General features: G+C 38.7%; 1 protein-coding gene across 3 annotated transcripts in view; it reads left to right on the top strand.

The window, feature by feature from the left end:
- The first annotated feature begins 13,589 nt into the window (after nucleotides 1–13,589).
- The window catches only part of SHC3 (SHC adaptor protein 3), a 76,096-nt gene continuing 65,722 nt past the window's right edge, over nucleotides 13,590–23,963 (top strand). Inside the window, exon 1 of one of the 3 annotated variants that reach the window (XM_030567206.1) lies at nucleotides 13,590–14,454. In XM_030567206.1, coding sequence (XP_030423066.1) covers nucleotides 13,915–14,454 — 540 coding nt within the window. In that variant the 5' untranslated portion in view covers nucleotides 13,590–13,914. Of the gene's footprint in view, nucleotides 14,455–15,102; nucleotides 15,246–16,504; nucleotides 16,578–23,963 lie in introns of those variants that run through there. The other 2 variants (XM_030567207.1, XM_030567208.1) reach the window with 2 other exon arrangements.

Below are 23,963 nucleotides of genomic sequence, written 5' to 3'. Positions count from 1 at the left end.
CAACAGCTTGAGAGCGAATGAGAGAGGATAGGCTGTGTGGGGATAGACTGTAGAGGTCCTTGAAAGTGAAACAAGCAGTTTGTTTGTTTGGAGGAGTCTATGGAGGTATGCAAAGAGGGCATGCCTTTCCTTAGTACATTGGCTAGTTTTGAATTTAAGATAGTAAGAGTTGACGGTGCTCATAAACTAAAGCGCTTATTCTGGTAACAAACGGATAAAACAGAACTCTTTCTCCCTAAGTTCTTCCCTCCTTTCTCGGTCACTGTGGACAACACCACCATTCTGCCTGTGATTCAGGCCTGTAACCTTGGTGTCATCTTTGACTCTGACCTCTCTAGGTGTTGCATCCAGGCTGCATCTAAATATTTTAGATTCTTTCTTCATAACATCTCTAAGACATGGCCTTTCCTATCCATTCACACAGCTTAACCTGTCATCTACTCCGTTTGAGTCCCTCCATGGGCTCCCCTTCCTCTGTCACACCAAATACAAGCTACTTATCTTCAGTTCTGAGGCCCTTCAAAACCTGACCTCACTCTACCTATTTGCTCCCCTGCCTCTGACTGGCTCACAATACCAGCCTCCATCACCCACTTGTTAAATTTTCAAACAAGCACCTTTTTGCTTCCTCCAGTGTTACCCCTCACATTTGGAAGGAGCTTCCAGGGAACATTTGCAAAATTAACTCATTATCTATCTTCAAATCCTTCCTCAAAATGCTCTTTTGCCATGATACCTATGTGACGTTATTGACATAAACTGCAACCACAGTTATATATTTGCAACAAATATTGTACAAAGGTTGTCATGTGAGCTGTCTATAAAAAGGTTATGATTTGCTGGTTATGATTATGCTATCGGTATCTGTGTATCATTTTGTATTTGAAGTTATGAATATTGGCTGTGTACTTGTATCTCAATGTGTTTTGATTCTAAGTAGCCTCAGTGAAGCATTTGGTCAGCTTCTTGAGAAAGGACCATTCTCAGTAAGTGCCTAGTCAAGAAACACTTAATTGAAATGAACTTTGGGAGACTCCAATCCACATCTGAGCTTTCCTAGGAACGTTCAAACTAACATGTAAACAATGGCGTCAGCCTGTAAAGAACTGAGTCATGCATGGACATGTGACTTGCCCATGTGACTCCAAACTCCATCCTGCTGCTGTAATCTTCCACAGGGCAGAGAATATAAAACCCTTGGAAACCTCTCTGTTTTGTCTTCAGTCCTGCTTCTGACTTCTGGAGGGACTTTGCTACAAACTGAAGCTCTGAACACTTTAGATTTTAGATTTTAAAGGATTGGCAACAGCGTAATTTGTGGGTAAGATCTGATTTATATATTGACCTAGGTCTGGGGCTTCATCCTCTGGGATCGGGAGAACCTCTTTTTTTCTTTTACTGGGGCATTGGTTTTCATAACCATTCGTCCCTATAATGAGTGGCACTGGTGGTGATATTGGGAAACTGGAGTGTCTAAGGGAATTGCTCATGTGACTCATGGTTAGCCAGTGGATAAAACCAGAGTCCTCTCTGTCTGTCTGGTTTGATGTGCCTTAGAATTGCGGAAACACCAGCCTTGCTCTGTAACTGCCCTGCTCTAAGCAATTTGTCCTGAACTGATACTCTCAGAAGTGTCCCACCAAGGGTAGCATTGTTACAGAAATGCTCATGACCACAGTTAGGCTATTGCTGTGCTAAGACCACTGCCTATCATGTTGATCAGCATTGTATCATTGATGGGGGAATACAAGAAAACAACCTGTCTGTATCCAGATGTCTCTTTATACTGGGATTATAAGCTCCTTAGAGCTGTTTGTACAGAGTATAGCACAATGAGGTCTTGGTCCATGACTAGGGTTCCTAGGCACTTCAGTAATACAAATAATTGATAATACTAATACACCTGCAACCAACAGACATTTCTCTCTTAAGGTATGTTCAGGGTGGCATTTTAGCTAGTCTTTGCTCCTAGCAGGCTAGAGGGAGTTAACCTACTCTGTAGCTTGCATGGTGTAGCTAGCTGCCAGTATCCAAGCTTAGGCAGCTAGCCCTCCATCACCAGAGCTGCAACATCCATACTGAGGGTATGTCTACACTACCCATTGGATTGGCAGGTAGTTATCAATCTATCCGGGATCGATTTATCGCGTCTAGTGTAAACGCAATAAAATTGATCCCCGATCGCTCTGCCATTGACTCCGGAACTCCACCGCGGCGAGAGGCGGAAGCAGAGTAGACAGGGGAGTGGCAGCGGTCGCCTCACCACCGTTGTCATGGCCAGGTAAATCGACCTAAGTTATGCCGACTTCAGCTATACTATTTGCATAGCTGAAGTTGCGTATCTTAGGTCTATATCCCTTCCCACCCCAGTATAGACCTAGCTAGACTTTTAGCACTCTAGTTTGAGTTGAATTAGCACAAGTCTGTCTACCTGTGCTGGAAATCGCACCTCCCAGCTGCAGTGTAGACACACCCAGTCTTCCTGTGCTTTCTTCCTTCTTTTACACAGCAGAGGGAGCAAGTAAGTCTTCTATGTTTTTATAAGTTTATTGGAATATGGAATGTCATCTTTTATCCATGAAAGCGAAGATGAAAGCACTGTTTTCTATTTTTGTGACTTCTTCTGTAGGATGAAAACAGTTAAATACAATCTGCACCTTTTTTTTGCAAATACCATTGCCATCATAGTAAAATAATTCTTGGAGTACCAAACTCTTTGCATTTCTTTTGAAACAAAGACATTTTTGGTCAGAAAATGTTAAAACATAAACTAAAATTTTATTGGCAAAGGTAGAAGGAATGGTGATTGTAAATGTTGCCAGTCCACCCACACATCACAGCACTAACCCCTTTTAATGTGTTTCCTTTCCATTAGATGATTGTGATGATGCACAATGTACATTCACAAGGTTATTTGAGTGTCCTGTCTCTGTGCATGCACTACACAGTCTTATGCACCCAACCATTTTATATCTGACAGCAACCATGATATATACTCATTTCAGCATTGTTGTTTTCCCTGCTGTTTAAAGTAAAAATAAAGCTGCCTTCCATAAAGGATTCAGGCTGAAATGAGTAACTGAGGCTCTTTTATCTGAGTCTAAGAGGAACTTAGAGCAGGAATGAAAAGACATAATTTCATAAATCGAAAGGGGAGGATGCATTATCAGAACTTTCTGATGAAAGGAGAATGATGAACTTGTGCAAAATCGCACACATTAGAACATTAAAAATCAGACTAAGCATATAGTTATCAATAAAGCTAAACCTTTTGAAAAATGGAGGTTACGAGGGGAGTTTTAGATACTATATCAGGGTCCAGGTGGTCTGCTGAGGATAGATAGGGACTCAGCCTATTTACAGGTATTATAATCAACATGATTGCTCACATTTTACAGTCAAGCAGGAGACAGGCTCTTGTATCTCCATAGTGACATTTTGTTAATTAATATGTTAAATGTCAATTATTGCTCTGATACCATCAAAATGCATCTATCAACAGTCATTGATTATTTCTCAATGAACTGGGCCTTGGAGCTTAATTTTATACCTTAGGCAAGCACATAGGAATAATCAAATGTAGCGCACAAATGCTAGTCCCTTTATACCTTTTACTTTTATTGAAACAAAGGATTTGGGAGAAAAATAACCACCCACCAGCTGCCAATATCCTGGATCTTTCTCAGTCAGGCTTTTGGAGAGGGCATGAGACAGAGAAAGCACTTGTTACTCTGGTGGATTACCTCCTCCTGTCCAAGAGGTGTGCTGCCATTGGCCACTCGGTAGTAGCACCAGAAGGAACACTGTAGGAGTTAAAGCTATTTTTGCTCCTGCACAGTTTAAGAGCTCCACATGACAATTGCTTTCCCCTTCTACACAGCTCTTACCCTAGGGGGTAAGGTTGGATCTCTGTTCTAATTAGGTTAGGTTCTGAGAAGGAGAAGAAATCACTGCAATCATGTGAAGCTCCTACACTGCTCACACTGCACTGGAATGGTACGTTCCTCCTGGGAGTCTTAGCTCTGCATGGTGGTTTATTTCTGCACTCCAAGCCTCCCCTTCTCCATCCCGGTTCACTAATGCTCTCGCTTCTTCTATGATCCCTACCTGTTCCTTGCCCACCTATCCACTTAGGAGCTTTGAGCATCTCTTCCTTCCTTGGCACAAACATTCCCTTGTAGCACAGCAGATTCCTCCTGCTCACTATCTGTCCTTCTAACTTAAAGGAGTGTCAGCCCCAATCTCTCTCATGATCCCTCAGCCAACTCCCATAGTTTGACACTGGCTAGGCATACACCAGGCAGAGTATCTCTACCACATTGTAAATGTGCACTGTTAATATTTTTATATTGTGGAGTATTTTCAGAATTCCATAAAAGTGGTGTAGCTGTGATGTTCCTAGAATGTTAGAGAGAGATGTGGGTGAGGTAATGTCTTTTATTGGACCAGCTTTTGTTGGTGAAAGAGATGAGCGTTTGAGCTTACATAGAGCTCTTCTTCAGGTCTGGGGAAGGTACTCAGAGTACCTGTGAAAGCTCCCAAAACTTGTCTCCGAATGCAAATTCAGAAACGTTTAAAATTTCTGTAGTTGTTACATTATTACAGTACTAATATTGGTTGGTGAAAAAGACACAGGGTGAAATCCTGGTCCCATTAAAGTAAATGGCAAAACTCCTATTGACTTCAGTGGGGCCAGGATTTCACCCCAGTTTTAAAAACTATACCAAAAAGAACTAGACTAGTTTGTAAATATGTCAAACGACGTTTCAAACAAAAACAGGCTATAAACACAGAGGATAAAGAAAGTAAACAGGAATAGAGCAATGAAGCAGAAAAGGGAATTACTGAATTATTTAACGCATTTAATAAATAAAAAGGAATTGAATTATGTGGACTTGACTGCCAGAGAGTTACTTTTGTCAGTACACTTAATCAACAATAACCAGACTGCAAATATCACCTAATAGTTGCTTTTCTCACTAAGCTAGTTTTTCTAAATCTAGGACTTCTCAAATTGTTTTACACCAAAGTGGTCATACTGGAGTAGAGTAAGCTTCTGCCCTGGGTTTCCAGGAGTTGTCTGGTCTCCGGGACATGTCTTAGCTCTGAGGTAGAATTTTACAAAAATCTAATGTTTTGTCTCAGTTGCCATCTTGCATCTTTTTGGCTTCTAAATTTCAGTGCAAGTTTGGCAGTGTGGGCAGTACATGTCCTGTCTCTTTGATGATTGTGATAGTGGCTGATATTTAGCACATGAATACATATCTGCCCACATGGAGCTACAACTTCTAGCAGGGTGAGAAGCTATGTAAGAGTGGGACACACAATATGGGGTCATTATGGGATTGTAGAGGGCAGCATAGACTGTGACCTTAAACTTAGGAGCATAATGGGAGGCAATGTGGGAGGAGAGACTGGAAAATCTGTGTTGCAACCAACAGTGCTCCTGTCTAGTCTTAGATGTTAACTTGGAGCCTGGAGCAGGAGACTTCCTGAAGTCTATGGAGTCTTGAATGGACCTTCCCTTGGAAAAGAAAGGAAGATAATTTGAAAACTCATAAAAACAGGAAGGCACAGTATAAGGGTCAGAACTCAAGAATAAAAAAAAAATAGGGGATTTAAGACCAGAAATGGAGCAGAAGTAGGACCTATTGGGAAGGTGGGGAGCGGGGGAGATATCCCCTAATGGGATTGGACTGGGGAAGTAGGGGGAGAGTCCATTAAAGAGTTTTGAGGGATGGAAGAAGACTGAGGAAAATGTGATTGCATCTTGTGCTTTGATTTTTGAAAATACAGTCTCCCTATATTGTTGATTCTTTTTTTTCCCCTCCATGGAGCATGTAAGAGTTAAGAAAAGCAATTAATTCTTTATCAGAGATGGGCCTGTGCCACAAAATGCAGATTTAGAGCTAGTTCTGGTCCATCTCTACTCTTACCTTTTTACATAATAATGGCTTTTAACAATAGGACAATAAGAGAGGATTCACTAGTGGAGAACAATGAGTTACAACTTTAATTTGCTTACCAATTTTCATAAGTCATCTCACAGAATTACTTGTCTTAAGAGTAAAAGTATTTCAATATCTTGCAACAAGAGCACTGTCATGTAAAATACTAATGTTTTTTAGGAAACACTCTGTATAGGAAGGAAAGCGATACAAATTTAGGGCCAACTTCTGATCTCAGTTAGACTAGTTTAAAATTTTAGTAACTCCACTGAAGTCAGTGAAGGTATTTCAAATTACACTGGTGCAATTGAGATCAGAAGCTGACCGTTAAATAACAATATTTCCACCAACCTGGCCTTCCACAGGATCAACTTACAAAGCCCTACACAGTACTCTGATGTATTCACAGGGTCCAACCTTAGCAACAAGGTTGTCATGGAAACACAATGAAACTCTGGGAGGGGTGGGGTGAGTTTGCAGGAATTTTTCATTGAAGCAATTGAGTTTGAATTTGTGAAATAGAAAATGCAAAAGGATATTTTTTGCTCATATTCTCTTTTGGCATAGGGTAATATAAACTTCATACTGTATTAACTCTGCAACCACCAATGCTCAATATGGAAAATCTAAATGATATGAGCCCACTCCATGTTTGTTTCCTGCAAAATGAATTCAATAGAGTACAGTCACCAGTTATTGCTTCCAACACTGCTGAGGATTGTGATTTCTCTGAATATTTACATCAACTATCGGATTCTCCTTTGAAATTTCATAGGGTCGTGTGTTTGTGTGTGAGAGAGACAGAATATGCTATATCAGAGCTATTTCTTAGAATAGTTACATTGAAGTTGTTGTGGGGTTTTTACTTTATTAAAAAAGCTACTTCTCTTCCCAAGAAGATGAGATCATAACAGTCTTTTTCTTGGCTATAGCGAAGCTACCTGAAGTTGTGATCTCATAAATTAAATAGTACTGAACCTGGTTTGTGTTTGGATAAGAGAGAGCTGATAAAATCTAGATAGGGTAGAAAATGGATTCAGTAGGTGGCATTTTTCCTTGTTATTGTGAACCAATGTCCCCACAGGGTGCCAGAGGGCTCGGTAGCATTGGAAGTGCTGTCTTTTATTTGAGAAGTGAAACTGAGGCATTGATCAATCATTTGTGGTCATTAAAAGTCCCATGAGACATTTTGCAAGAGTAGTGTAGGGATGTTTAAAAATGAACTACAAGAAAAGAACTCCAGACAGCAGATGTAGACACAATTTTCAATGATTTAAGAGATGAAAAGGAGAAGAGAGATCAGGTGAAAATTTTAGGAGGAGGAAGAGTCAAGGGTGGGTTTTTTAAGATAGGGATTGTACTAGTACTGGGGAGGGGAAGAAACCTGAAGTGAGAGATGTGGTGTTCAGGAATCAGTTAAAGCCATACTTGCAGATAAGAGATGGGCTCAAAGTCTTTGAAAGAGACCCTTGTTATCCAGTGAGGCAGTTCCAACTCCCACTGCATAACAGAAAATGGCCTTCTGGGAAGCTATACTTCCAAATATAGTTCCCAGTACCACATCTGCCTTTTCCAGTCAAAACTCTAACAAAAACACTCAACAGACATTTATTTAACAGACAATTCCAAAAACTTCTATAACCAATCTACTAACTAACTAAACTTACTACCAATGTTTGATTAACCTCTGAAGTGCCTTGAGCTGTTGCTTGGATTTTCAGGTTACTGCATTCTGATGAAGAAGTGCTAGCTCCTGAGATTCTAAATCATGTTGGGTTTTTTTGTTTAGCTGTATCTGTCACTTATACTTCTGCACATCCCCAGGTCTTCTGATGTCAGTTTCTTTCTTTACAGTTATTCTCATTCTCAGTTTTCTGTTAAACAAAATGTCTGCAGGTGACCAACCACATTTCATTGGCGATATCCTGTAATTTCACAATGCTAAGTACAGCATAGATCAGAGTTTGACTCTGCAGCCATTTTTAGTAGCACTTAGTTATTTTAATATCACTTTCCACCAATCCTTGAACTGGAGATAATGGGGTCTTATGGTTACATGTCTAAACACAAACTTAACTGTAAGCTGCTTAAAATCATGCCCACAAACTGCATCCTATTGTCACACATTACTATGTCAGGAATATGTCTGCCAAAAAACAGATATGATATGCTCGATCACCTATTTAGCCATAGTATCTTCTAGAAAAACTATCCCAGGAAAGTAAGAATATTACTCTAGAATGAGTACATATTTTTTTTTTCCAAATTACATAAACAAATCTACACCCAATTTGCTCCACAGGGCCAATTTTTCCTATGCCATTAACATGGGCTCTTTTGCTTTACTTGGCCTGTATTTTTGGTATATGTAATGTTTATATGGTGTATGTATAGGTATATGTTTATAATTTGTTTTTAACTGTTACACAGCTTTAATTTTTTTGAATCCTAATGTCTACTGTCATTAAATAATTATCTGACCCCAATTCCAAATGAAATTGGAATTCTGCCAGACTACTTATCATGAACTCAGGTAGCTCCTTCCCCCCACAAAAAATTCAAGATTGGTTCTTAATCCATAAATCAGTAAGAAACTCCTCTATAGTTTCACTTTTTTTTTTACCCTAAGATTAAAAAAAAACTTCCATATTTTTTTCCCCCTACTAAGGTTTTTTTCTTTAATTTCTGTTTACTCCCAATAGTATGTGGTGTTTTGTAATCACATTGGGGCTAAGGTGCTTGAAAGAGAACCTCTTTATTCTGTGATGCAGTTTCCCAACTGCCTCTGCATTGCAGAATGTGGGCTTCTGTAGTGCACTCCCACAGACTTCCTGTCTGGTAAGCTAAACCACTTTAAGGTACAGTTCCCAACACCACGAGAGATTGAGAAGAAAAGTAAAAGATTGGATGATAGCAAGGGTAAGGAAGGTAGAAGATGAGAGGGGATGAGGCCACCTGGGCAGAAAGAGGGGGTGGAGGAAAATAGTGGATCGGAATTCTTAGTCAGTAAAAGGAGAGAAGGAAGGGCATATACTGGGGGTAGGGTAGAAGGGGAAAAGTGGAGGGGGAAGTCATGCTGGATCATGTTATTTTTTTCTTGAAGTCAGCAAGACCCTTTGCAGAAGGGAAGGATGGAATAATATGTGGGTAGGGTGTGAAGAGAGAGTCAAACATATTAAGAGTTGTCTGGGGTTGTAGGTGCGTGATTCCATAAAGGAGAAGTCGAATATTTTGCCTAAGAAGATGGAAGAATTAAAGGGGGAATAAGTGTAATTTTAGTGAAGAAAGTTAGTCTCCCAGTTTGTGTTTTGGGGTCAAATGAGCATATCAATATTTACTTGCAGAGTTCTTTTGATTCTATATATTGTCATCTTTCCACAAGACCCTCTCCTTCTGGGTGGTTTTTGCACAAACATTCACCCTTTGTGAAGAGTGTTTTTTGAATATTATGTTTTCACCCCAAGTGGTCCCCATGTTTATTCAGTCAGAAATATCAGGCATTTTAGATGACCTCCTGATGTCCCTTCCGACCCTGATATTCTATTATTCTGATTTTTATTCACACACAAATTAAATTATTCATTGCTGTTTGTTTATTGGACAGAGATGAGCTGTGCCTGCCGATGGGCGGGAGTAGGGGAGCAGAAGGAGGGCAGCTGGCTTCAGCAGTGTTACTGAGCATGCCAGTACAAGCCAAGCAGCAAATTTAGGGCGGGGGGCATGTGACCCCCCCCATGCTCCTCCATGTGCCACCTCTGATGTCAGGTATGATTCACATCAGAGGGTAGCTCACTGTCACAAAAGTGAGTTGGAGCACATCCATGGAGAGTTTTGGAAACTAGGAGGGCAACTTAGAAATGGATTCAAAGGCAAATAAGAAACCAGTTAACATGTCAGAGTATGCAGACATACCAAGTGTCATGCATCTTGTGTGACACTCACTTATACGTTGAACGTCACCATTCAGTTGTGCTGTGAGTATGCAGAAGAGCCAGGGCTGTAATTTATCCAGGTTGAAACAAGGGGTCATTTTGGTGCCCGAAGAGCAGGCAGCCAGATGTATCTTTCTTGTCTGTTCCTCACTTTTTCTGCTGGTTCTCAACCAGGTGGAGCCTTGCCAGTGCCCCAGCAGGGGAGGTGAGGAGTTACTGGAGGGAAAGGAGGGACAAGGGTTATTAAGAAGAAGGAAGGTGAGACAGGAGCTACTGCCACTGGTGAGAGCTAAGTGAGGAGCAGAAGCCATTGTGTGGAGCAGAGGTAAATAGGAATAGCAGGGAAGACAGAAGAGGGATAGTAACTAATAGAGAGGACCTGAGCTAAAGGGCCTAATGCCATCCCTTAGCAGCCACTCCCCCACCCCCAGGTTCCCTTCTTCCCAACATCTGCACCCCCTCACTCTCCTTAGTTTACCCCAAGCTTCCCCCAGGCTGCTTCTGGTTCCCGCCAGGTCCTTGTCTCCTCCTTTTGAGGGGTGCATGGAATAAGGTCCTGCCACCCACTGTCAGGGAGCCCTGTAAGCAGGGCCGGCGCTACCATTTAGGCAGCCTAGGCAATCGCCTAGGGCGCCAGAATAATTAGTGGGTGCCGTTTTGCCAGAGGGGGCGGCAGGTGGCTCTGGTGGAGCTGCCACAGTGGTGCCTGCGGATGGTCCAGTGCTCCGCGGCTCCGGTGGAGCTCCCGCAGTCGTGCCTGCGGACGGTCGGCTGCTCGCGCGGCTTTGGTGGAGTGCCCGCAGGCACGACTGCAGCAGCTTCAACGGAGCCATGGAGCACTGGACCTTCCGCAGGCAGCACTGCGGCAGCTCCACCAGAGCCGCGGGACCAGTGCGCCGAGCGGCGAAATTGCCGTCCGCCTAGGGCGCTCAAACCCCTAGCGCCGGTCCTGCCTGTAAGGGAAATGTACTCTCAATCCAACACCTTTCACTGGCACTAAAGCCACACAGTATTTCCAAAACTGATGTTTGTGGTCATATGTAAATTATCACACATGGCGCGCCATAAAATGTGACCGGTTATGAAGATGAGGGTAACAGATTACTGCTTCCTGGAGAGAGAATAGTTTAAATCAGTTAAACCATTAAACAATTATTAAGGCTTTAGTCTCATTTACAATAAGACTCCATTACACTGCTTTGTAAAGTGGTCTTACATTAATTTTAATTGTAATTTATGCTCACTTGAAGGCCTCTTTATAGCATGGCCAGGGCAGTATACAGGCGCCTTAGTGTAAATGAAAATCAGACCATCCTTCAGGAGTGACTTTTGATGACTATTCACCTGAACTGGATTTGAACCAATTGTATGGTTGAAAGATTTATACAATTATCAGTCCCAGGAGCTATGTGGGGCCAGATTTTCAAGTGCTCACTACTTACAGTTGAGGCCAGATTTTCAAAAGGGCTCAGCTCCCATTCAACACTGAAATAAGGGCCAGACTACTGCAGCAGCTCTCAGTGCAGCACCCAGGACCAGATTTTCAAAAGAGCTAGGCCTTCGTTAGTTGTGTTGGGAGCATTTCCAAACCCTGTGTGTCAGTTTCAGAAAAGGATCTGCAGTCAGTGCATTAAAAATCCATAAGCTCTCACTCTCTACCCCTTCCTTTGCCTCGCTCTTTCCCTGGACTACAGATTACACTATTTTAAAATACCCAGTTTGCCAAAGGGTTAAATATTTAGCTTCATTTTTTTTCAAAAGGCTAATACGAACCAGAGGATCTCTGAAGGCAAACCTGTAAAAACTGGAATCTGCCAATGTACATTTGTAGCAATCAAAAAATCAAACAAAATGTGCACATTCATGTTGCTGTTCTTGATGTAAAAGAAACAGCTGAATGAATGTCTTGGGGTGAAAAATACATGTTCAAAAAAACAGTTTTGCTTGCACTCCTTTCCTAATAAAAATCCTTTACATTTAGTTGTGAAATATCTTTACTGCAAAACAATTGTGTTAGTCATCTTTAGATCATTGTAAGCAGGCTTTTCTTTCTCAGGTTGTTGTATGAAAGATCCCGTCCGTGTTTGAAATGGAATCTTCCACTATTTAGCAAGCCTTTGTTGAATGAGTCATCCAAGCTGTTTCTTATTGGCTGTGATGGTTAGCACCCAAGGGATTGCCTGGCAGAGGCTGCAAGGCCTTGCTTCATTCACAGAAATGTTGGTATGCTAGCCAGTCCTTTCATTCACATACACAGAATTTCATTCACATTTTGCAGGTTTTTTTTTATCTGCTTCTTATGAAGAGAGCCATTTGGAAATGACAGGGTTTTCTGTGCATTAGAGAACAGTAGAAATAATCCATGATGTTTATATTTGCTGTTGCTATGCTAGCAGAATGGAGAGAAAAATGAATGCTGTGTGGATACTGTAACAGGTTTGCAGTGTGGTGATGAAAGGTTATTCCGCAGATCACTAGAAATCTGTTTTTACACTGAACAGGACATTTCCATTATTCATCACTGCTGGGATAAGAGGTGCTGACTTAACTTAATGTGTCATAAATTATACTAATTAAATACCTGTATTTAAAGCTGTTAGTGTATTTGTACTTCATGTACTGCAGCATTAGTCATGGGGGAAGGGAGGGAATCCCTCAAGATAATTCCTTCAAAAATATGCTTTAGCTATACTGATTCTTTTAAGAGAACTTGAACCGTTAAACTTCTTTTGTCTGAATTTGCTTTCTTACAGTGCAGTATAATGTCCAAATCCAACTGACAAAAAAGAGCCATATGGTTTATAATCTGCATTGTATTTTCATTATACTGTACATTTTGGATTTTTACTATAAAAGGGAAAAGAGATGCAAATTTCAGTATTTATTCCTATTTTCTTATTCCTCCTAGGTGTGTTTGACTGGCATTTATGCTTCACAGGAGCTAGTGCATTTTACATTCTTTACTGCAGGGCATCAGTATGGTGCTATAAGGACTTTTGAATATTCCTTTGGTATTTCTTAATTTTTCAGAGCTAAGCCTGTACTGAAGATCCATTTTACAGTTTTTGCTTTAGAGTGAAGATCAACAGTGAATGAAGGCATATTTCATAAGCCTGCTGCCGTACATCAGAATTTTTTTTTCTTCAGACACAGGTACTTAATGTAATACTGCGTTAAAAACAGAAAAAGCTTGCTCTTGAATAATATAGGGCAGAAGGATTTGTTTCTGTACAAAAACTGTGATGTAACAGTTTTTGTGAGAAACGGCATTGGTACAAAGGTATTTGTTAAGGCTGTTAGGCTGCTTTTGTGAAAGAAAATGAGTGTATTCTTTAGTGTAGTATGTCCACCCAATTTTTTGAATGCTGTTGTATATCAGGATTTTCTGAAAGCCTTCAAGATATCTGAATACTGTTTTGTTAGTGTATGTTGAAGCATTGTTATAATATCTGATACCTAACTGTGACCTTTTTTTTTTTTTTAAATTAAACAGATTGACGAATAAGTGATATGGAAGAACATTTTAACAGAAGAATAGAGTGGAGTATTTTTTTAAAAGTTAATACAGATATTTAGAGGTATTTGTATTTGGTAACAAAAAGGGGGAAAATTAAAGATTGGAAGGAAATATCTGTTTGAGAAGACAGGAAAAGGAAATTTGAGAATTGATTGGTGCTGGTGTGCTGTAAGTGGGTGGATATTTTTTTTGCTACAGGAAGTGATTTGCAGTGTTCACTGAGCCTTTTGTTGAAAAGGGTCCTTCTCATTTGTGTGAGTCATGCTTTTGCTGTGAGCGACTTGGCAGCTCTAAGCAGGACTGGGATCTCTATCATAGAAAACTGTTACTTCACCCAACCTTAACGTGGAACCATAAATTTATTTAAAATTTTTTTGCACTTATACTTTTTATTCTTTTTAAGCCAAAATTTACTCTCTGTTCTCATTATTATGAATCGCCTGCTATGTTAGTGCAGGCATCTCCTGCATTGGCATCAGATTTGCCAGAACATATGCAGGAAACCAGATAGAAGGGCATGCTTCAGCGTACCAAGTATAACCGTTTCAGGAATGATTCAGTGACATCAGTTGATGATCTTATTCACAATTTGTCCATGAACAGCAAAGTCTCAGCAGTTGCTACGACCTCAACAGCACCTTCATACCTGGTCTCACCTGAAGTTCTCCGCAAAGACCAAGAAGATGGACCCACCACCTTTTGTACCCTCATCCATAAGGTGTCCCACTTGAAACTCTCCAACACAGGCAGCCTTTTGGGTATCAAAAATCTCTCCTCTGCAGTGAAGGAGCTTGCTGTCTCCAAATTGCAGGGAAGCTCGAGTGCTTCTAGCTCAGCAGCAGGGGCTTCAGAAAACACATGTAACCTTGTCTCTGCCACTCCGTGTTCTCAGCAGGACATGAGCAAGATGAATACAGGAAAAAAAACACTGTCAGAGGAAATGCACCTAGGAGGTGAAGACTGGAATCAAAGTAGGAGCTTTGTCAATAAACCCTCCCGAGGGTGGCTGCACTCGAATGAGAAGATCCTGGGACCTGGTGTGACGTACGTTGTGAAGGTTGGTCTGCTTTCCTTCCATTCTCTTCTTTTAATCAATGAAAATTTCTCAGCAGATTTTGATGACAGACTAGTGAAGCTGAAAGGATCTCTATTTGTTTGTTCTTTTTTCCTGTGAAATGCATGGAATGTAAATGTCGAAAGGCAGGATTAGAAAGCAGTGTTAATTTGTTATATTAGAGAAGAGGAGACAGGCAAATTGGCTCTATCAGTTAGCATGTTTTACAGCTATGTAGATTTTTTTCTCAAGATAAAAAGCTGTTTTTCTTACATTCAGTGTTTTTCTTAATTCAGGGTTTTGGTTTTATCTGGTATATTATGTATGTCTCTGATACATAGATTTTCAATATGTCTGGTGCAATCTGTAATACAGGAGGAAGGAGAAACACCTTTACGTGAGATGTGTTTATCATGCACCATATTTCAAAGTACAGATTACTTCAAAGAGAAGTGTGCATTTTTAAGTGAAGTTGTATTTGCAATCTCACAGTGAGAAAACCACAGATGACCGTTTTGTCTCATTCCATAAATAAGAATATTTATCTCAGTAGTGCAGGCAAAATGCAGACTCATTTTACATAACAGGGATTTGGCTACCTTAAACTTTATTTCTCTTTTCAGTTTATGCTTTGTGTCCAGAGCAGTGAACCATAAATTCCAGGCTAATACTGTTGTATTTTTGAAAGCATTTAAAATGTACAGTAAAGAGGATGGCACCTTTGGTAAGAAGGGGGTGCATGCAGTATCTCTGTCATGGAAGATTCCAGTTGATGTTTTCAAACGTAGCATACAGTAGGTATAAAAATAATTATACTGTTTAAAATTCCCTCTCAAATCACAAATTCTTACATATGTAACAGCTCTGATGCTTAAGAGTTAAATTACTATGTAACAGTGTTAAGCAGAATGTAGATCTATTTTTATCTCAGTTTATTCAGTGTGTAAAAAATTACAGCATAAAGTTTAATCCACAATGTTTTAAATGAGTTAAAGCTACATTGAATTTAAAATAACATGAGGTAAGCAATGTTATATAAAACAGAGCACTTTTTTAACAATTGGAGTTTTGAGAAGTAGGTTTTTGACTGATGATAAATTTAACAAGAGGTACAGTTCAAAACCCTTTTTAAAAAGTACTGTAATTCTTTGTCAGTCTCAAACTTACCATGCAACATAAAGGAAAATGAATTAGTATCACCTTTCTGAATGCACACTGCTTTTCTGGTACTCTGCAAGAAGTTTTTTGGTAAAATTGACACCTGGATGTTGGATGTTAAATTAGCAGTTCTCTGTCGTTCTCTTGTATGACAATATTCTGGTTAACAAAAGGTCATATACTGTCCTCATTTTAGCTCATGAAACTTAATCCATTTTTTTTCTGCTTAAGACATCATCAGAAACATGCAGTTACTGGCTTTTGGAATTCACTGTTACAAGTACAATCAAAAGTAATAATTATGAAGCAGAACAAATACAACTTATTTTCTTGAGCTAATATGTAGATTGATTGACCACAAGCATGCTAGAAGAAACTGAAAAGTTTGAGTTTGATTGAAAAGAGATGAAAGAAATGATTTTTTTTTTAAATCAAGGTGAATTCTCAAAAACTAACCAATATTTAATGTTGGAACAATGCAAAGATTTCTCTCTGTGCGGCTAGAGTCACATACTTTAACCAGTATGTTGGGATATTTTTTAAAAAATAGTTTTAGCATTAAAAAGCCTATATATCAGTTGTGTTTTATATGTAATCAAAATGTATAACGTTGTGATGTTTAGCATTTCTATTAAAAATAGGATGATGAGATCTTAAACTTTTTTGCTGTCTGGAATACTCACTCATAGATAAAAATGTATTGTAAATGTCAAAAGAAAGTTTAAAAATAGTATAAAAACAAAGGATAATGTGTGAATGAAATTAAAACCCATCATAGTTAGTTTATAATTTGCCTGTTCATTAAGTCTCTCTGAATTTTTTTTCCTCAGCAACTGCGGCATTCACATAGATAAGAACAGAAGTGCAGTTCCCACATCATTAAACGCTGTTAGTTCCCAGGGCTTTTGTGCATTCAAAACATCAAATCAATGCATAGATAATGTACATTGAAGGAAAACAGTCTTTGGGTACGTCATGGCTATACTGCATATCTGGGGGACTTGTACAGTGTTTAATTAGTACCATGTGCCTTGCTGAGCATTCCATATGCCATTAGTTAAATGAAACAAAAAAGTAAAGCTTTTATCATTGTATGTGTGTATTGGCATAGGGTTAGTATTTTTCATTAACTCACATCAGAAACGTGGAAATTATTCGAGGAGGAGGGCAAAATGTCACCAGTGGACAGTTTGATGTAAACCATGTTGGAACAACTCCAAGTACAATGAGCAATATTTCTATGTTGACTGGAACTGTACATGTGTATTATATGCAAATTAAAATGTATGCCCTTTCCTCAATTTGCTTTTTTTTAAGTCCACAGTTATAAACCACATATTATTTGCAAAAGAGAAATGGGCAGATATTTTGCTCAGTGATGACAGTGGTAATTTTTTTTGCCAGACTTTATTGCTATCCCAGTTTAAGCTTTTGCACATTGTCCATTTTGAGATGGACAACGTAAATGCAATATTTAAAAATGGCTAGGATTTATATTGCACAGGATCTTCTCTTGCGGTGGAATTTTTTTGGACCTAAAACTACAGGTGCTATCTATAATCTGTTTTTCCTGTGAATTTCATGTGGATTATGGCTTTTTTATAGTAAAATTTCATCACAAACACAGTGAAAAGGTTGTGTAACAAATTATAGTTCAAAATATATTTGACTTTTTAGTTCATTTTCTTGACAACAGACATGTATGGAGACAAAATACTGAAGGGTTCTGGTGTTCTACTTACACCACAGGTGAACAATTTGACAACTTGTGAATTAATGGAAAAAAATGAAAGAGAAAATGGCTTGTAGTAATGGATGTCCTTGAAGATCTCAATGGTTTCTGTTACAGAGCCTACATTTAATATAGAGTGATTATAAATGTTCATGTTAGAAAAATAAATCCATGTAATAAAACAGTGTAAAACTGCATAATCTAACAACTAACAGCAGTTAAGTGTTTCAATGAAACTCATTTGTTTCAAATTACAGAAGTCTACTGACTATCTTAACTGTGATAATCACATAGATGTTTTATTTATTTGTAGATTTAACTGACAACACAGTCAACAATCGTGATAGGAAGTAAATAGATGTTAGCCTTTAGATAACCTGTGGTTTAGTCTTGTAATAAATACCGATGAGATTAAAATAGTTGGCCTTCAGCAATTTTAAAGTAAAAACAAAACAAAAAATGCTATAAAATTGTAATATAATCCATTCTTATATTCAAAACATTTCATGCAGTGCACCCAAAAGTGCTTTACTAGGCATAAAAACAAACCAGTTAATGTGGATAAACCATAGAAAAAGCACTATATAAACCAGGTCTTAAAAAAACCCAAACAAATATATGATCAGTCTTTTTCAGATCAAGGGCAAGAGTTCCAGATATAATGGATCAGAACATGACACCACAAACAAAATTTGAATGCTAAAACATTTTAAAGTACATTAAAATCATGTTGCAAAAATATGTAAGTGCAATGCCTAATTGGCAATGATATCTAATAAATTTGGTCACCACACTCACACTGCAGTCTTGAGTGGGAGAAAAATTTTAAAACTGATATGGAAACAGGTGGATACTTTTTTGTGTAGCAATTTGAGAGTGTAACCAAATTTAGGTCCCAATCCTATGCACACTATTACACACATGCTTAACTCTACTTACAGGAGTGGTCCTAGTGAAATCAACATGACTACTCTCATATGTAAACTTAAAGCTATGTGTATATGTTTAGAGGAGAGGTAATGCTTATGCGTCATCATCCATTTAGATCTTATTGGAGAATCCATGTCAGACCACAAGCAGATTATACAAGATTTTAACAGCATTCTGCAGGCAGTTGTTGAATTTAGAGAATTGTTTCCATCTTTTGGGACTAAATCAGACCTTTAAGTACAACTCTGAAAAGGGATTGACATGTAAACTGCAACACCCATTTCATTTCCACGGGAGGCATTGTACTTAAGGGCTACACTTCTGAGGCACAGTTCCCTCTCTTCTTCCCCTATGCTACAGTGGGCAATAATTTGCTACTGGCCTACACCAGCAGTAGATTATAACAACTTCTGTACTCGTTTAGTTGTTCTGGTGAGTCTTTGCCCACCTACTCTTAGGAAGCTTAGGCAGTGAGGGAAGGGGTATTCTTACTCTCCCTTACAGCCTTGCAGGGGCATATAATCGAAGTCACAATCTAGCCCTTAGTTTTATTTGTAGAGTAGTAAAATTGAAACACGACTTTTTGGTTTCGTTTGTTGCAGCCTGCTGCATTTGGCTGATGCTAAATTTGTTTTCCTTCTTTATAACAGTATTGTGTGGGGTGGGTTTTTTTGGTCAGCTTTTCATTGCTTCTTACGTCCATCACGATGCACCTGTACTAAATTCAGAATAACTGGTACTAAGCATGTTAACTATAGATCCAGTATTCAGTGGCAGCCTTTAAATTATCACATGCCACATTTGGGTATTTGTGTATTCAGTAGGTATTTGTACATGTAATTCAAGTAATTAGGCATACAATTCCCAAATATCCAGTTTTCAAATCAAAATGTGGGGGTTGTGCGCATGTTTACAGGCCAAGTTTTAAATTTATCCTTATGATAATAACAGAGATGAAGGTGAATTCCTTACATTTAAATTCCACTATTGCCACCCCCTAAGCTTTGAAAAATCATGAGCCAGGACTCAAAAAAAAAAAAAAAAGTTAAAAAATTGTCATGAGATTGGCTTTAAAATCATGACATTAAAATATATTTTGGGTTCTTTTTGTCTTTGTCTTTTCGAGTCTTTAGTGGGGTTTCTCAAACAGGGATCGCCGCTTGTGCGGGGAAAGCCACTGGCGGGCTGGGCCACGCCGGTGTGTTTACCTGCCCCGTCTGCAGGTCCAGCCGATCGCGGCTCCCATCGGATGGGGCAGGTAAACACACCAGCTCAGCCTGCCAAGGGCTTTCCCCGCACAAGCGGCTACCCCTGTTTGAGAAACCCTGGTCTTTAGGGTTCATGTTTTCAAGTTTTTCTCAGCAACCATGAGAACTAGAAACTTACGTGAGAATCTCAGCTTTCATTTAAAGAAAAATGTAATCACATGACTCCAGGTGCTGGAGCTTTACGAAAAACATCAGAAGGGTGGCAACTCCATTTTGTTTTGTTTTCTGAATTAAAAAACTTGGGTAGGGGATAAGGCAGAATTAAAAAAGAACTACTTTGATCTCAGAGATTAATTTTTCTAATATTCTACAACCCTTTTGTGGTCAATCTGTAGCCTTCAGTTTTGCTTGAATAGTAAGACTGTCTACAGTTAAGTAAACCCTGTGTTTCTTGCTCTGTCCAAATTCCCATTGAGCTTATTGGTTCTGATTTAGTGTCTATGGACCTGATATACAGATTATTGAAGTCAATGGAAAGATAGCCACTGAGTATGGACAGATATCATAGATGATAGTCCATAATGGTAATGTTGTTTTTATTTCATCAATCAGATATTATTATTCACTAGGGACCTTTGCTAGCAGCCATTTAGGTCAAAAGCATCGACTTCATTAATGCAGGATCAGACCCCCAATGAGAACTTTTGATCTTCTCTAGATTCACAAAATGCAGTAGAAGTTTCAGCATGTTTCTTCATATTTCTGATTCTTTTATCAGGTGGTGTTAATATTTATTTGATTAGTGAAGTCTCATTTATATATGTTTAAAGAAAGGTCAGTATGAAATCCTCCTGATTATTTACAGTATAAACTATCCAAATAAAACTAACTAACTAACTAGTTTAGGTGGCAAGTCTGCACCCAGATGCCCATTTTTTCCCCTTTGGAAATTAGATTTTTGATTACTTTTGCTACATTCAGATAACATCACAATCACAACAGCAATTCTGTGCAGGTTATTTAAATATCTGTTGCTAAAGATTAAAAGAGGCACAGTCCTCCATTTATATGGATGAACCAAGATCTTTAGGGATATGGACCTTGGGGCTTTCATGCAGTGTCCCTTACTTTCCTCAGTACTACTCGAGGATCCATGCCCTTGTCCCCTGGCAACATATCCCATTGAGTATCCTACTTTGATTGGGAAACTTACCATACCCTATTCTCACTCCATTTTAAGGCATAGAGTGGAAGTAATGCTGAAAATGTCAGTGTTAAATCCTGCTGACATTTCCAGTGGAAACGCGGCAGGTTTGCCAGAAGATGGTATCACACAGTGCTGATATCTCCCCAATACTTCCCTTTTTTCAAAACTGACAGAGCCAATCCTGTCCATGGAGAATCAACTGCATGATGCTACCAGGGTATGAATTTCAGAGGTTTGAAGGAGAGTAGGTTGGCACTGCTCCTACCTCCACCCATTCCAGCCAGATCTAGTGTAGATTCCATTCATTCTGTGAGGTTGAAGATCTGATGTGGCCCAGTATAGCCACATTGCATGTGTCATTTTGCTATGGCTTAATATCTGACTAACTATTTGGAAAGTTTGCTTTCTTTATAAGAGGCCTAAAGGAATTAGGCCCTCAAATCCCACTGAAGGTCAGTGGGAGTTAGGTGCCTAACTTCATCAGCCTGCTTTTAGAATCCCAGCCAGCACTGAAATGTATATAATGAAATCAGTGTAAAGATTTAAAGATTGCTACCTGCACAGCGAACAAGATACATTAAGATAAAGGGCAGTGAAAGACAAGGAGCAGATCCAAAGATGATCATGTAAGAGATGATAAGAAAATCATTAAAAATCTCTTCCCCTTGACACCATTACATTTATACTTGCACAGAAGTTAGGTTTTTTGTTTGTTTTTAATTTTAAATCAAATTTGGGAAATACATTAAATTATACAAATCCAAGAAGTAAGAAAAACAAGAACAAAAAAGAAAATAAATCCTGTCTGTTCCCTGAAGGACTTCTAAATGCCATATACTGTATAGTATGTATGCTGCATGTATCTCGATGCTGATCTGCTTTCATTACCCTTTTATTTGTTAGTACAGAATTATAGACCAAGAAATGCCTTTATTGTTTGTAAAGTGTAACATCTTCACTATCTCCGACACCATATCACCACAATGAGGTAACTGTAAAAAGCAAAACTCTTTTTGTTGACTCGCACAGGAACCTGTTAAGCAGCACAGGTATTGTAATCCAAGCATTTTAAATAGATCCTTTTCTCTTCACCTCCTCAGAAACCCGAATGACTCATACTGAGGGCAGATGCCATGTTTTATACTAAAATAAGACATCAGCCATTTTAACTTAATACTAGCTAAAGTCTAAGCAGAAGTCAGGAGAAAAGATCAAACAATTAAACTGCATGTCTGTGAGCCTCCTTCCAAAAAAAGTTATTAAATGAAGAATTGTGTTGCAAGTACTGTACAATGTAGTTGTTAAAACAGTGACAGCTTGATGTTGTGTTGAGTACCAGAACCCAGGTCTTCCAAGACTTAATTGACAGTGCTCTAGCCACAGTGCTCTCTAAGTTTTCTTATGCTGCCAGAGCAGAGTTGAGTGGTTTTATTGTAAATGAGACTCAGGCCCAAAGATATTCTCATGACAGACAAGGAAAAGCTAAATACTTCTAGTATTTAACTGAAATCTGAATTAGATTTGGGCCCAGGATAGATAACTTCTCCTAACCGTTATTTATTTTAATTTATTTAATTCATGTTAAGATCAATTTTATTTGCACATCTCTGTGTGTGTGTGTGCGGGCGCTTATGTGTACTGAAAGCACTCGATAGCGTATCAGACTGATGTTGGTGTAAGAGCTGGTGACTGGTTCTAACACATCAAAAAAGACAAGAAGGCAAATTCACCCCAGCCAGGTGGATTTGATTGAAATCAAATTGATTTAAATCATGATTTAAATCACTAGTCAGGAAGACTCGATTTAATCATGGATTTCTACATAAAATTGCATGCTTGTTGGTTGTTAGAACCTTAATACATATTCTTCCCAACTCAGAGATAGATGTAGGTTTCATTTTTAGAAGGTACATACTATACATTTTTAAGTGATTTATTTTGAAAAGTTTTCAGATTAGTTTTACAGCTATATCAGAAAATGAATGATCGTTGGTATTTCATTTACCAAAGGTAATTGAAGCATATACTTATGAAATCATAAGTGGGGAGGTGAACTATCTCCAATTCAACAGGTTAATTATTAATATTTGGAGGATTTTCTTGCCGTGCTGTATTAGGAGGAGAACATCACCAGACAGACATTTAAATCGTTTTATTTAACTAAAACAACAACGTTATGTATTCTGAATTTTTTCTTCAACAGCAAACATAATATTTTAACAAAACAATCATATGAATTTTTTAATTTAGTTAAACATTCAAGTTTTTAATATCATGTTTGTTTTTGTTAAAATTGTTTTTAACTAAAATAGTTAAATGAAATCTTTAAAAAAAAAACCCCACAAAAATTAAATCTACTATGTCAGCCAAGTCAACATGAGAAACTTAAAAATATTGGCTTCTGCAGGTAACTCAGTCATCTTCACCTTCATTTTCCTGTTTGTTCATAATCTGAAAAAGAAAAACCAGCTTTCCTGCTTTTCAAGTCCCAAACGATTTCTCAATTTGGAATGAATTAGTCCAAAGGAAGAAAATATTCTTTCTACACGGGCAGAAGAAGCTACTGCTGTTAAAAGTGAGATTATCACTTCAACAGTCTCCGAATCCAAGTGCTTAAGTGACTTCCACCAGTTCACTGGTGTGACTTTCTTTAAAACATCATCAGCAAACATATATTTCTTGAATGGTGTTTTTTATTTTAAATCAAATCTGGAAATACATTCTGGTTCATCCTTAGCTCTGAAGTTTATTATAGTTGGCAGTATGGAGGGATGATTGCTGGATGTCCATGTCATAGCCAACTCCTCTTCTTCAGCAGTTAAGGTTTGACCCGGGTACTGACTATTGAGAATATTTGGAAGAAAATGAGCTGAAGATGGTGCTTGTCCCATTTGTTTTTTTAATGCTTGTAATTTAACTCTGTCAATGCATATTTCTCTTTTTAAGATCTCACTCAGTTCCTTCCAAATCTCAACAGCATCAGCAATAGAACAGCTATGTCCCTGCATTGTGTTCAAGGCTACAGAAATAGGCTTCCAGGTATTAAGCATGTGTTCAACATTTCTCTTAAGCCCAATGTTGAGAACTTTGGCTGTGACAGTGCCATCTATTTTTTCACGATTTTGTTCACAAACGGTCATCAGATTAGGCCTGTCCACTACTGAGTTCCATCGCACATCTTGTGGGAGAGTTAGCTTGGTTCCTCCCACTTTTTTCAGAGCAGCTGCTGCAAAGTGGTTGTTACGGAAATATTTTGCAATTTCAACAACATTAGCCT

This window comes from Gopherus evgoodei, chromosome 6 (genome assembly GCF_007399415.2).
Source record: "Gopherus evgoodei ecotype Sinaloan lineage chromosome 6, rGopEvg1_v1.p, whole genome shotgun sequence".
Classification (NCBI taxonomy): domain Eukaryota; kingdom Metazoa; phylum Chordata; order Testudines; family Testudinidae; genus Gopherus; species Gopherus evgoodei.
This window is presented reverse-complemented; position numbering and strand designations above follow the sequence as displayed.